Raw genomic sequence first — 13,462 nt, forward strand, 5'->3', positions numbered from 1 at the left:
TGTTTTTTGGCCTTGGAAGAAGTTTGCACTCTTCTAGATCCAAACCCTAGAAAGTCTTTGACAGCTATGAAATGTTTGATATTAAAAAAAAGAGTTAATATTGTAGAAAGTAATATTTCTACAATCTAATTTTACAGTTTTCCATCAGGAAATTAGAGTGGGCATTTAGAGCGCAACACCTGTGTCTCATATGTGCGACAGTCTACTAATGAACCCTTTCTGATTCAGTGATACCATCATATATGGTTCTAGATAGGTTTAATATTTGAGCAATTTATTTTTGATGAACACACAACTTTTCCCACCATTTGTAGTTTATATGAGCTCAAACTATTTGAATGTTTAAAACATTATGATCTTGAGTTTGACTTTTCAAGGTCAAGTGACTAATAGAAAGGTGATACGTGACTTCATATTAGTGTTTAATAGTAACCACAGGTGGTCAGCACTGTTGCCTCACAGCAAGAAGGTCATGGGGTTGATTCCCACCTGTGGCCTTTCTGTGTAGAGTTTGCGTGCTCTCCCTATGTTTGCGTGGGTTCTCTCCAGGCTTCTTCCCACATCCAGAAGACATGCAGGTTAAGTGGACTGGAAACTTTAAATTGTCCGTAGATGTGTGTGAGGGTGTGAATGTGTTTGTTTGTCTATATGTGGCCCTGTGACAGATTGGCGTCCAGTCCTGGGTGTACCCCACCTCACACTCTATGACTGCTGGGATAGGCTCCAACCCCCCGCGACCCTTAATTGGCGTAAGTGGTTGAAGATGAGTGAGTGAGTGAGTGAGTGAGTGAGTGAGTGAGTGAGTGAGTGAGTGAGTGAGTAACCACAGGTATATCTGTATTCATCCAAATACCAATTCAAATTATTCCCAATACAGTTGACCAAAATTTTGACCTTGGCCAATGACCTTTACTTCTAAACAGTTTTTTTTTTTTTTTTCAAAATTAAATCATGCTGTCCTTGGATGATTCACAGTCATTCCACCAAGTTTGATCCAAATCACACTTCAAGCTGTTTTGTTCACACACAGACAGACACATAAGCACAGGACAGAAAAAAATATAAGACCCCCACTACCATATCTCACAGCATGTCATGATTCAGCATCACAAAATATACATTCATCTATCGGTTTGTGATATTGTCAAGAAAAGTGCCAAATCTTCGTAACGGGAGCACAAATTTATTTGAATACACTGGTCATGACTGTACAGGGGGTTTTGAAATGGTTACAGCCTCTCACAGAAAGACCATATCCCAGGAATCCAAAGTCCTTTGGAACAGATCTGGACCACAGCGTCACAGGTTCTGGACAGTGTCAATATGGATCTAGTTTTGGTATCTGGGCCAGAAACGGGTCTGCTTGAAGCTTGGGTGAAAGGTTTTAATTTCATAAAACTTGAATATACAGTAGCTCATACCTACTGTGACTTATCTGACTGACTTTAAAGTCCAGGTAACTCCGTCCACACAGAGCCTGTGAGGTTTGTATCCAGGCTGTGGCTGCAAAACAGGTACAACTATAGTATCCCAAGTACTGGAACAATCAGACTACTGGTAAGTAGTTTTGTTGTTTTGTTTTTGCTGTACACTGAAAACATCTGAGATCAAAATATTAAGATGAGAAGAAAGTTTAGACTATCCACTTTATTTGCTTTATTTTATTATTTTTTTACTATCTATATTGAGTTGGACAATTTTTGAAAAAGTTTGTGGAAAAGCCCCGCAAAATGTCTCTTTCACGTTTTAGCAGGAGTCCATACCTGTGGAACTTTTCTTTTTTTTTTTTTTGCACCTTTGACACGTTATAAGTGACAGTGTGTATTTGGAAATTGTAACAGTTTTTATGTAAAATGACAGTTTAGCACATGTAAGCCGGACAGTGTTTATAATCCACATTTCCTTTATTTCTTATATAAGCAACATGTGGAAGGATGTTTGGAATTATAGTCATATAAACTGTCAGATGCACCAACAGATAAACTCTTTTCCACATCTCACAGGTTCACATTCTGGTCACGTTCTGAAGGTTTTCTGTGCTCTAAATGTTTAAAAATGTAAAACAACACAGTGATGTCGTCTTTGTGCAAACTGGGTTTTATAGAAACCATGCTCGACTTTAACTGTGGTCACCTTGGTTGGTTGGTTTGTTGGTGCACATTGTAGATCAGATATAAACATGATTAATTACATTTTCTTGAAAAAGGTTTGGACACCGGCAGCAAATTATTGCATTTTGGGGATGATCCAGAATAAATACGTGTCTCTATTTGTGGCATTTTGGTTTCAGGTGAAATAATTTGATTTAGATTAGACCTTTTTAGATGTTAAATTGTGATTGTGTTCTAAAAGATCAAACCAATCCAGATGTCACTGCAGGTCAGTGGGGTAAGGAGCTGGAAAAAACAATATGTAGACCTGAGTATGAATCTCAGTCACACTCCTGATCTGCGTCCTTGAACAAAACATTTCGTCTGCATCGTCCCAGTCCACCCAGCTGTGGCTGGGGAAGTAACCTATGATGGACTGGTGTGCCATCCAGGGAAAGTCATAGTACCCTTCACATGATGGAATCTGTGGATAATGACAGGCGCCAGCAGCCCTCATATTAGACTCCATCGCTGGTGAAATTTGTTTATCTTGAAAATGTTTATGACAAAGTATCATGACACCGTGTCTCTGACCTGTTTCAAGATGATGCACCTTCGGGATTAGATTAGGTTGTCGCAGTTTTGGACTTTTTGTAACTGCTGAGAAATACAGTAGTTTTCCACACTTCCACTTCTATTGTTTGTGACGTATTTCTGAGGGGCTTGGAATTTTTTTTTTTTCGCTTTAGAATGACTCAGTGTATTTTCCCAGATCTATTTCTGGGAAAGTATATGTTAATAGTGACATAAAAAGAAGGCGCGGTCTTACGGTCAGTATGAATCAATCCTGTTCAGTAATTCATGATGACTCTAGATCTCATGGGCACCTACACAAACTGAGCTTTTTGTGAGCTGATCAAAGGGTCGTGACATCTCTGACTGCTCTGTTTATCCATTTTTTTTTTTATTTTGGTTCTAAAATGTTCATATTATATAAGGGAAATAATTCTGAATCTGACATGTTTGAATAGATTGCAGGTTTTAAATATGTTGATTATTCTTACAAATTGTTCTTGTTTCACAGTTTGTTAAAATCTCAAGAACAACCATGCCCATTCTGAAGAAGCTTCCCGGGAGGTCCAAGAGCTGCCTTGAGTTCCCCAGAACAAATGGTGAACTCATCCTGCCCAGACTGGACTTGGATCTCAGGGACTTGAAAGATCTCAATGATCTGAACAACCTTAAAGACCTAAACAAGGGCCTGAACCCATTTGAGGACGTGGATCTGGATGACGACGAGAAGAACGGAGGTGACATGGGTCTCATCATGGGGGATATGAAAGGTAACGTCCAGTTTACCTACCGTGATGGAGCAGAGGAGAATGAGGTGAATGCAGAGAGGCACGGGGTGGGGAACCCCAAAGGGAAGCCTCTGAGGGGAACCCTGGAGAGGATCTGTGGGGTGTCTCCCCTCAAGACTCTTGGAAAACTGGGGAAGGGGCTCCGCATATCAGGAAGAAACATGTTGGGGACCGGCAACCCCGGAGACTCGAATACACTCCCATCAGAGATGGTGAAAAGAAAAGGATTCCGGAGAAGCTCTGAAGGAATCATGACCCTGCTCCGGTGAGGAGGGCAGAGGGAAGAAGAGATTTTATAGCTGATGATGTTTCCTACTCAAATATGAAAAATCAGAATTTCTAATTCAAAACTGATTTAAGGTTGTCATGTATTGTGAATAACACAGAAAATTTACACTCCAGTCCTTATTTTGTTACAAATAGTTGCCTTTTATGGTCATTATGGTAACATAATACCATTGTGTGGTGCAAATGTCACACAATGCTGTAGAAGGAATTTCTATAAGAACCAAAGTCCCCCAAAAAGCATTTTAAATAAGAGAAAAAAAAAATCCAAAAGTTTTTGCATTGTTTTCCATGTAATAAACAACAGATTTTTCGCTCACATCGGATAAAATTTCCAGTCCGATTGCAATGTATTTCCATTAAAACCACTTGCATGTGGGACCGGAGTCATTTCCGTGATTAAAAGCCCCACTGTTTATTTTTTCAAACGGGTGCTCAGACTCAGACCTGCAGCCTGGACGTGCACTTGTTAAATCAGACACAAAAGGCTGTGATTTGACACTTTTCTGCTTTCACTACTTCATCTGCCATCATTTTAATAGTTTTTGCAGTGCACATGAAAATTCACTAAGGTATATCTTATGCTGATTACAAATGGATCAGAAAAGTCCACACATTTTCAACATACAGTTGGAAAAAGACGAAATTGTACAGCTTATTTTTGATTTGGAGGTGATGATTGTAGAAACAAAAGCTTGTTGAGGGTCAAATTAATCCATAATAAAGCATAATCCAGCGACGGAGAACTTTAAAACTGTCACGCACATCATTGCAAGACACAGAGTTACAGAGCTGCAGAAGCATAAATCAGGCTTTAAATTAATTAAATAAATCATCAGTCAAGTCATCAGACTTGCCTCTACTGGTGGTTGGCTCTCACTGCGGTATTGTATCACTTCCTGTTCCGGAGCACAGCGGTGTTTTTCTGTATCTGTTAGCTGTTTAATCTGCGCAGTTAGATTGATCTAGTTATCTAGATTACGATTTGTTTCCCAGTGTAATCTTTACGTGCCTTAACTAAAGCACTCCTTCTGCTGAATCACCTCTAAATTATTTACACATTATCCACTTTGCGTGTTTTTAGGAATCCGCTAGCTTAGCGTAGCTACTAGCTCTTAGCCGATTTAGCATGGCGGCTTCTCCTGTCTCTCCCGCACTTTTCTGCTCTGGGTGTGAAATGTTTAGTTATTCCTCGGCCTCCTTTAGCAGTAACGGTACTTGTAATAAGTGTATCTTATTCGTAGCTTTGGAGGCCAGGCTGGGCGAATGGAGACTCGGCTCTGCACCGTGGAAAATTCTACAGCTAGCCAGGCCCCTGTAGTCGGTGCGGACCAAGGTAGCTTAGCCGCCGTTAGTTACCCCCTGGCAGATCCCGAGCAGCCGGGAAAGCAGGCTGACTGGGTGACTGTGAGGAGGAAGCGTAGCCCTAAACAGAAGCCCTGTGTACACCGCCAACCCGTTTCACATCTCTAACCGTTTTTCCCCACTCGACGACACACCCGCCGAGGATCAAACTCTGGTTATTGGCGATCTCTGTTTGCGAAATGTGAAGTTAGCGACACCAGCAACCATAGTCAATTGTCTTCCGGGGGCCAGAGCAGGCGACACTGAAGGAAATTTAAACACTGCTGGCTAAGGCTAAGCGTAAATTTGGTAAGATTGTAATTCACGTCGGCAGTAATGACACCCGGTTACGCCAATCAGAGGTCACTAAAATTAACATTAAATCGGTGTGTAACTTTGCAAAAACAATGTCGGACTCTGTAGTTTTCTCTGGGCCCCTCCCCAATCAGACAGGGAGTGACATGTTTAGCCGCATGTTCTCCTTGAATTGCTGGCTGTCTGAGTGGTGTCCAAAAAATGAGGTGGGCTTCATAGATAATTGGCAAAGCTTCTGGGGAAAACCTGGTCTTGTTAGGAGAGACGGCATCCATCCCACTTTGGATGGAGCAGCTCTCATTTCTAGAAATCTGGCCAATTTTCTTAAATCCTCCAAACCGTGACTATCCAGGGTTGGGACCAGGAAGCAGAGTTGTAGTCTTACACACCTCTCTACAGCTTCTCTCCCCCTGCCATCCCCCTCATTACCCCATCCCCGTAGAGACGGTGCCTGCTCCCAGACTACCAATAACCAGCAAAAATCTATTTAAGCATAAAAACTCAAAAGAAAAATAATATAGCACCTTCAACTGCCACCACAGACTAAAACAGTTAAATGTGGTCTATTAAACATTAGGTCTCTCTCTTCTAAGTCCCTGTTGGTAAATGATATAATAATTGATCAACATATTGATTTATTCTGCCTTACAGAAACCTGGTTACAGCAGGATGAATATGTTAGTTTAAATGACGTCAACACCCCCGAGTCACACTAACTGTCAGAATGCTCGTAGCACGGGCCGGGGCGGAGGATTAGCAGCAATCTTCCATTCCAGCTTATTAATTAATCAAAACCCAGACAGAGCTTTTAATTCATTTGAAAGCTTGACTCTTAGTCTTGTCCATCCAAATTGGAAGTCCCAAAAAACCAGTTTATTTGTTATATCTATCGTCCACCTGGTCGTACTGTGAGTTTCTCTGTGAATTTTCAGACCTTTTGTCTGACTTAGTGCTTAGCTCAGATAAGATAATTATAGTGGGCGATTTTAACATCCACACAGATGCTGAGAATGACAGCCTCAACACTGCATTTAATCTATTATTAGACTCTATTGGCTTTGCTCAAAAAGTAAATGAGTCCACCCACCACTTTAATCATATCTTAGATCTTGTTCTGACTTATGGTATGGAAATAGAAGACTTAACAGTATTCCCTGAAACCTCCCTTCTGTCTGATCATTTCTTAATAACATTACATTTACTCTGATGGACTACCCAGCAGTGGGGAATAAGTTTCATTACACTAGAAGTCTTTCAGAAAGCGCTGTAACTAGGTTTAAGGATATGATTCCTTCTTTATGTTCTCTAATGCCATATACCAACACAGTGCAGAGTAGCTACCTAAACTCTGTAAGTGAGATAGAGTATCTCGTCAATAGTTTTACATCCTCATTGAAGACAACTTTGGATGCTGTAGCTCCTCTGAAAAAGAGAGCTTTAAATCAGAAGTGCCTGACTCCGTGGTATAACTCACAAACTCATAGCTTAAAGCAGATAACCCGTAAGTTGGAGAGGAAATGGCATCTCACTAATTTAGAAGATCTTCACTTAGCCTGGAAAAAGAGTCTGTTGCTCTATAAAAAAGCCCTCCGTAAAGCTAGGACATCTTTCTACTCATCACTAATTGAAGAAAATAGGAACAACCCCAGGTTTCTTTTCAGCACTGTAGCCAGGCTGACAGAGTCAGAGCTCTATTGAGCCAAGTATTCCATTAACTTTAACTAGTAATGACTTCATGACTTTCTTTGCTAACAAAATTTTAACTATTAGAGAAAAAATTACTCATAACCATCCCAAGACGTATCGTTATCTTTGGCTGCTTTCAGTGATGCCGGTATTTGGTTAGACTCTTTCTCTCCGATTGTTTCTGTCTGAGTTATTTTCATTAGTACTTCATCCAATCCATCAACATGTTTATTAGACCCACATTCCTACCAGGCTGCTCAAGGAAGCCCTACCATTATTTAATGCTTCGATCATTAATATGATCAATCTATCTTTGTTAGTTGGCTATGTACCACAGGCTTTTAAGGTGGCAGTAATTAAACCATTACTTAAAAAGACATCACTTGACCCAGCTATCTTAGCTAATTATAGGCCAATCTCCAACCTTCCTTTTCTCTCAAAAATTCTTGAAAGGGTAGTTGTTAAAACAGCTAACTGATCATCTGCAGAGGAATGGTCTATTTGAAGAGTTTTCAGTCAGGTTTTAGAATTCATCATAGTACAGAAACAGCATTAGTGAAGGTTACAAATGATTCTTCTTATGGCTCGGACAGTGGACTCATCTCTGTGCTTGTTCTGTTAGACCTCAGTGCTGCTTTTGATACTGTTGACCATAAAATTTTATTACAGATATTAGAGCATGCCATAGGTATTAAAGGCACTGCGCCTGCGGTGGTTTGAATCATATTTGTCTAATAGATTACAATTTGTTCATGTAAATGGGGAATCTTCTTCACAGACTAACACTATATTATGGTAGTTCCACAAGGTTCCTGTGCTAGGACCAATTTTATTCACTTTATACATGCTTCCCTTAGGCAGTATTATTAGACGGTATTGCTTAAATTTTCATTGTTACGCAGATGATACCCAGCTTTATCTATCCATGAAGCCAGAGGACACACACCAATTAGCTAAACTGCAGGATTGTCTTACAGACATAAAGACATGGTGACCTCTAATTTCCTGCTTTTAAACTCAGATAAAACTGAAGTTATTGTACTTGGCCCCCAAATCTTAGAAACATGGTGTCTAACCAGATCCTTACTGTGGATGGCATTACCCTGACCTCTAGTAATACTGTGAGAAATCTTGGAGTCATTTTTGTTCAGGATATGTCATTCAAAGCGCATATTAAACAAATATGTAGGACTGCTTTTTTGCATTTACGCAATATCTCTAAAATCAGAAAGGTCTTGTCTCAGAGTGATGCTGAAAACTAATTCATGCATTATTTCCTCTAGGCGGACTATTGTAATTCATTATTATCAGGTTGTCCTAAAAGTTCCCTAAAAAGCCTTCAGTTAATTCAAAATGCTGCAGCTAGAGTACTGACGGGGACTAGAAGGAGCGAGCATTAATCCACCCATATGGCCTCTATTCATTGGCTTCTGTTTAATTTCTAGAATTAGAATTTACTAATTCTTCTTCTTACTTATAAGGTTTTGAATAATCAGGTCCCATTCTTATCTTAGGGACTCATAGTACCATATCACCCCAATAGAATGACTTCGCTCTCAAAACTGCAGGCTTACTTGTAGTTCCTAGGGTTTGTAAGAGTAGAATGGGAGACAGAGCCTTCAGCCTTTCAGGCTCCTCTCCTGTGGAACCAGCTCCCAATTCAGATCTTCTTTCCTTTCCCTTTTTCTAAAGCTTATAGTTAGGGCTGGATTAGGTGACCCTGAACACACCCCTTAGTTATGCTGCTATAGACGTAGACTGCTGGGGGGTTCCCATGATGCACTGTTTCTTCTTCTTTTTTGCCTCGTATGCAACCCTCTGCATTTAATCATTAGTGATCGATCTCTGCTCCCCTCCACAGCATGTCTTTTCATGGTTCTCTCCCTCAGCCCCAACCAGTCCACAGCAGAAGACTGCCCCTCCCTGAGCCTGGTTCTGCTGGAGGTTTCTTCCTGTTAAAAGGAGTTTTTCCTTCCCACTGTAGCCAAGTGCTTGCTCACAGGGGGTCGTTTGACCGTTGGGGTTTTACCATATTATTGTATGGCCTTGCCTTACAATATAAGCGCCTTGGGGCAACTGTTTGTTGTGATTTGGCGCTATATAAAAAAATTGATTGATTGATTGATTGATTGATTGATAACTGGAAGACAGACAAACAGGCATAGAGTTGGAACCTCCATCCAATTTTTGGTGGTAAATCCATAACCGAAAAATGAGAGTGATTGAGGCACTTTTGTACAAAGTGTACACCAAATGGGCTTTTCAATATGAAATTCAAATGTCCACAAAATCCACAATCCAGATCAAACTTTGTCAGGCGATAGGGAGTGCCAGTCTGTACCACACCTTTAAATATGAGAGTGATTGGGGCACATTTGATTAAGATATAATGTAAAATATACATTAAATGGGGTTTTCAAAGTTAAATTTAAATGGCCATCAAATCTGTATATTCTGGATCAGATCCAGATCAAACTTTGTCAGTCAATAAAGGATAAATATGAAAAAAATTAAATCTTTTTGACAGTTATTCATTTTTGAAAATTCATTCAATGTTAAAGGACAGGGATTTTTCCAATTTTCCAGCTTTTTCCTGACTTTGACTGATAACCTTGAAAATTGAATCAGTTCATGCCTATCAGGATATGAATCCTCTGTAAAAAAAAAAAAAAAAAAAAAAAAGAACTCATAAGAAAGATATGAAAAATTGTAGGATACAGGCTGTTCACAAACAGACAAACAAACAAATGGGGGGGGGGGGGGGGGACATAACAGCCGCTCATAACTTCCATTGGCGGAGGTTAATACTGAGGCACCTTGACTGTAGGCAAGCAAAAAGTATGAAACTGTTTTTTGAATCACTAAATTCTACATTTACTGAGGAGAATCTCAGAGGAACAAATAAAAATGGAAAATGTGGCCTTTGTTGCTCAGTAGAATAGTTTGTGACATTCGTAGTGTATTTCATAGTGTGTTTATTTCCTGAAACATTGCATCATGTGCTTCAGTGTGTTAGCACAGATAGAAAGTAGTTGGACACTGACACAATTTTTGTAATTTTACCTCTGCACACCATCACAACAAACTCTTTATTTAATCAGATTGCAGTCATTAATGCAGATGGTTTGCAGCTTTACAGGCCGTCGAAAGGAAGAGCGCAGAGAGAGTCTGCCCTGCGGCGATCTGACCGTAGACAGTGAGGCTGAGGCTTCCAGGCATTAGTCGTTCCTGAGGATGGTCAGCTGGGAAACTGAAGCGGGAATCACTGTCGGACAAAGCCTCCCAAGAAGCGGAGGGGAGGAATCTGTGGAGGAGGAGCTAGTGGTCAAAACCAGAGAGCCACTCTCAGGTAATAACAAGAGGAATCCCAAATCACTGCTCCTCATAATTCCTTCTTAAATTCCTTCCATCAAAACATGACAAATAACAGAAAACACATTTATGGACACAAAATCCCCAAAAAAATAATCAGAAAATCTCATTATACATCATCTTAGTATTGGGATAGATGCTTAAAATTCCAATCATGGCCCTAAAAGATAAAGATTACAGTTCAAAACTTGTGGAATGCAAATTCTGGTCGGATTTGAGCCTCAAGATACTCATTCTTGTGTAAGATTTCACCAGAGATGGAGACAAACCTGAGCTATCAATGTATACAGTATTTTTAATCTGGGTCTAGATTCAGATTCTATTTGTAAATCTGAAATTTTGAACAAGTAATGGTTACACACCTTTTTATGTGGTTTGAGTCAAATCTCAGGCCAATCACAATGTAAGTAGGCATGCAGGATCAGGCCAGGTTTGGGAGTACGTGATGGAGCTGATCTTTTCCACATCCACCACATATGGAAACACTGCTGATTGGAAGCCAGCCCTACAGAAATGTGGTCCATGCTTATATCCTGAAGGTAAAGCAGGAGATAGACATCCTAGAAGCTCATGGTGTGAACCTTGGAAACCTTAGAAGGTCATTGAAGGTGTCCTGTGGTAAATCAGGATATTCTGCCATTGTGCCATGGTTCTTGTTTGACCATGGCTGACTTTTCAAGATGTCTAAAAAATCTTTTTCTTGATACATGTAACAAACACTGCATTTCCATGGAGCCAGTGGAGCCATGTTAGTGGTGGGCGCAAGTCCTGCTAATCTGCTAACCGCTAATTAGCAAAGCTAACTTTTTCATTAGCAGATTTTCGGGTAACTTTGAAAATCATCAGTGGACCAATTAGCTTCTGGTAAATTTAGTTCTGCTAACTTTTAGTCTGCTAACATTTTTTGCTGGCAAGTGAGTCAAGTTTAACGGTCAAAAACGTTTGTTTGTTAGTTCCTGTTCTGTTGTTGTGTCTGTAACAGTGAGGCCGATGTTCTGTCAAGATGCACTCCCAGTAGCGTAAATCGACAGTTAGTGTGGTCTGCTTTAAAGACAGCATGTACATGCAAATCTTTACTTTTTTAAGTGAAAAGACACCTATTGCTGTATTTTTATATAAAGACAAAACTTATGTGGGTTTTCTTCAGTAAGGAAACTCAACACAACAGTGAGGTTTAGGTTTTATCAGTCCCATTGAACGCAACATGGGTGAGTCAATTCCTGTGTTTATAAATATAATAAAGGGATAAACTGTGACTATTAATATTACGATTTATGCTTTTGATAAAGATACTGACAGTGGTTTGGGGTTTTATTTTTTATTTATTTATGTTTTCGTGCGTTCATTTTTGGTTTGTAATCCAGCAGCCCCTGCGGCGCTTCAACTTGAACTGGCTTACAATACTGCTGACAGGATGTGCCCACGACTCGAATCAGTACTAAAAGTTAGCAGTTACTTCTGCTAAATTTTTTAGTTGGTTTATCGGTTAGCGTTATAAAAGTTAACCTTTCAGTTAGGGATTTACTGATTATGCCAAGATAAATTCCAGTTAGCCTGTGCCAACACTGATTGTTGTACAGGTTTTCTGGATGTGCCACAGTTATGCTAAAGTTATGCTATGGGCGTGCTGTGTTGCTGTGGTTAAGCTACAGTTGTTTTGAACACATTGCGTGGTATAAGTCTGACACATTATATCACTGTATACTTGACTGGCACCTTACATCTTCAAACACTTGCTGAAACACATTTAGGGACAACCGTGATCAACACACAGCAGTTTCTCACAGGTACAGATCCTGATCTCAGCCCGGTGATACTTGGAATTCCCGTGGCTTCATCCAATCTTGGGGTTCTCTGCAATGACAGTACTGCTGGATTACACCCGGAATACATGCCACATGACCATCGCCCACGCCCCTTCTTGATGCCAGCAGTAACCCTCGTCTAGGTTCTCCCTCATGAGCTGCTCACTTGACACAGAGTAGAGAAGCTTGAATCTTCGACCTGGACTGGGTTGCTTGACTGTTTCACATAGAATGCCTCCTTGACCCCTCTCTCAAACCATTTTTCTCTCTGGCTAAGATTTTAACTTCCTTGTCTTCAAACATGTGGTTAGTGTCTGAAGACAAGGAAGTTAAAATCTAGCCAGAGAGAGAAGAAATGGTTTGAGAGAGGGGTCAAGGAGACATTCTATGTGAAACAGTTGAAACCCAGCCTTAACCGGGGAGGGGGTCTGAGACACGCTTTGTCCCCTGTTACAATGGGGTACTCAGGTCAAAGCATTATCATTCGGACGGTGCTAACTAGAGCCACTAGGTGCTAATTAGAGCTATTGTTTAGTCACTAGCCTATAGCAGTCTGCCTCTTGGTAGGAGGGGTCTAGTTAGGTTTAAAACTCCAGCTTTTGTGGCTTCTGTTTATTCTTCTCTACAAGAGTCAAGACAGAAGTCAGACTACCAGAGCAAGAATTTTAGCTGAGGAAGCTTCTGTGATTTGGAAGCGAAACGTCCTCGTGTCAAGCAACCCCAGTTCCAGTCGAAGATTCAAGCTTCTCTACTATGGAAACCACCTGGACAACTGAGAGCCTACACAGAAACACTTGACACAGTAGTCATTCCAGCACTATGCAAAGATTCTCCAGATAGACTTAGTACAGAAGACATCCAGTGTCAGTCTGAAGTCAGTGGTTAGCATCCAAGTCTAATAACCATACAGTGAGGAGTGGAAGCTTTATGTCTGTCAATGCTTGAACCTTCCTGCAAAGGTATCAGGATCACAATACACGTCTGTGCACCAGCTTCATAATTCCATGGGCTCTTCTCAGATGTTTCTCACCCTCACAGACCAAAGTCACAGAAACATGAGTGTCACTACTGAGGTCACACGGCTACACAGACCACACCAGTACTAAACACAATACTTTGTTCTTGCCATGTATTTCAACCACACACATCTAGAAAATATCAAAATTCAGGTAAAATATTTCAGGTCTGATAAAAAAATACTGTT

General features: G+C 40.4%; 1 protein-coding gene across 1 annotated transcript in view; it reads left to right on the forward strand.

Annotated features, from left to right (window-relative positions):
• The window catches only part of exoc3l2a (exocyst complex component 3-like 2a), a 53,488-nt gene that overhangs the window by 14,575 nt on the left and 25,451 nt on the right, over positions 1-13,462 (forward strand). Inside the window, 4 exon segments of the mRNA XM_034178923.1 lie at positions 3,175-3,716; positions 10,213-10,323; positions 10,325-10,376; positions 10,379-10,430. Of these exon segments, the coding sequence (XP_034034814.1) occupies positions 3,199-3,716; positions 10,213-10,323; positions 10,325-10,376; positions 10,379-10,430 (733 nt within the window). The 5' untranslated portion in view covers positions 3,175-3,198.

The sequence above is a fragment of the Thalassophryne amazonica genome, chromosome 9 (assembly GCF_902500255.1).
Source record: "Thalassophryne amazonica chromosome 9, fThaAma1.1, whole genome shotgun sequence".
Taxonomy (NCBI): Eukaryota; Metazoa; Chordata; class Actinopteri; order Batrachoidiformes; family Batrachoididae; genus Thalassophryne; species Thalassophryne amazonica.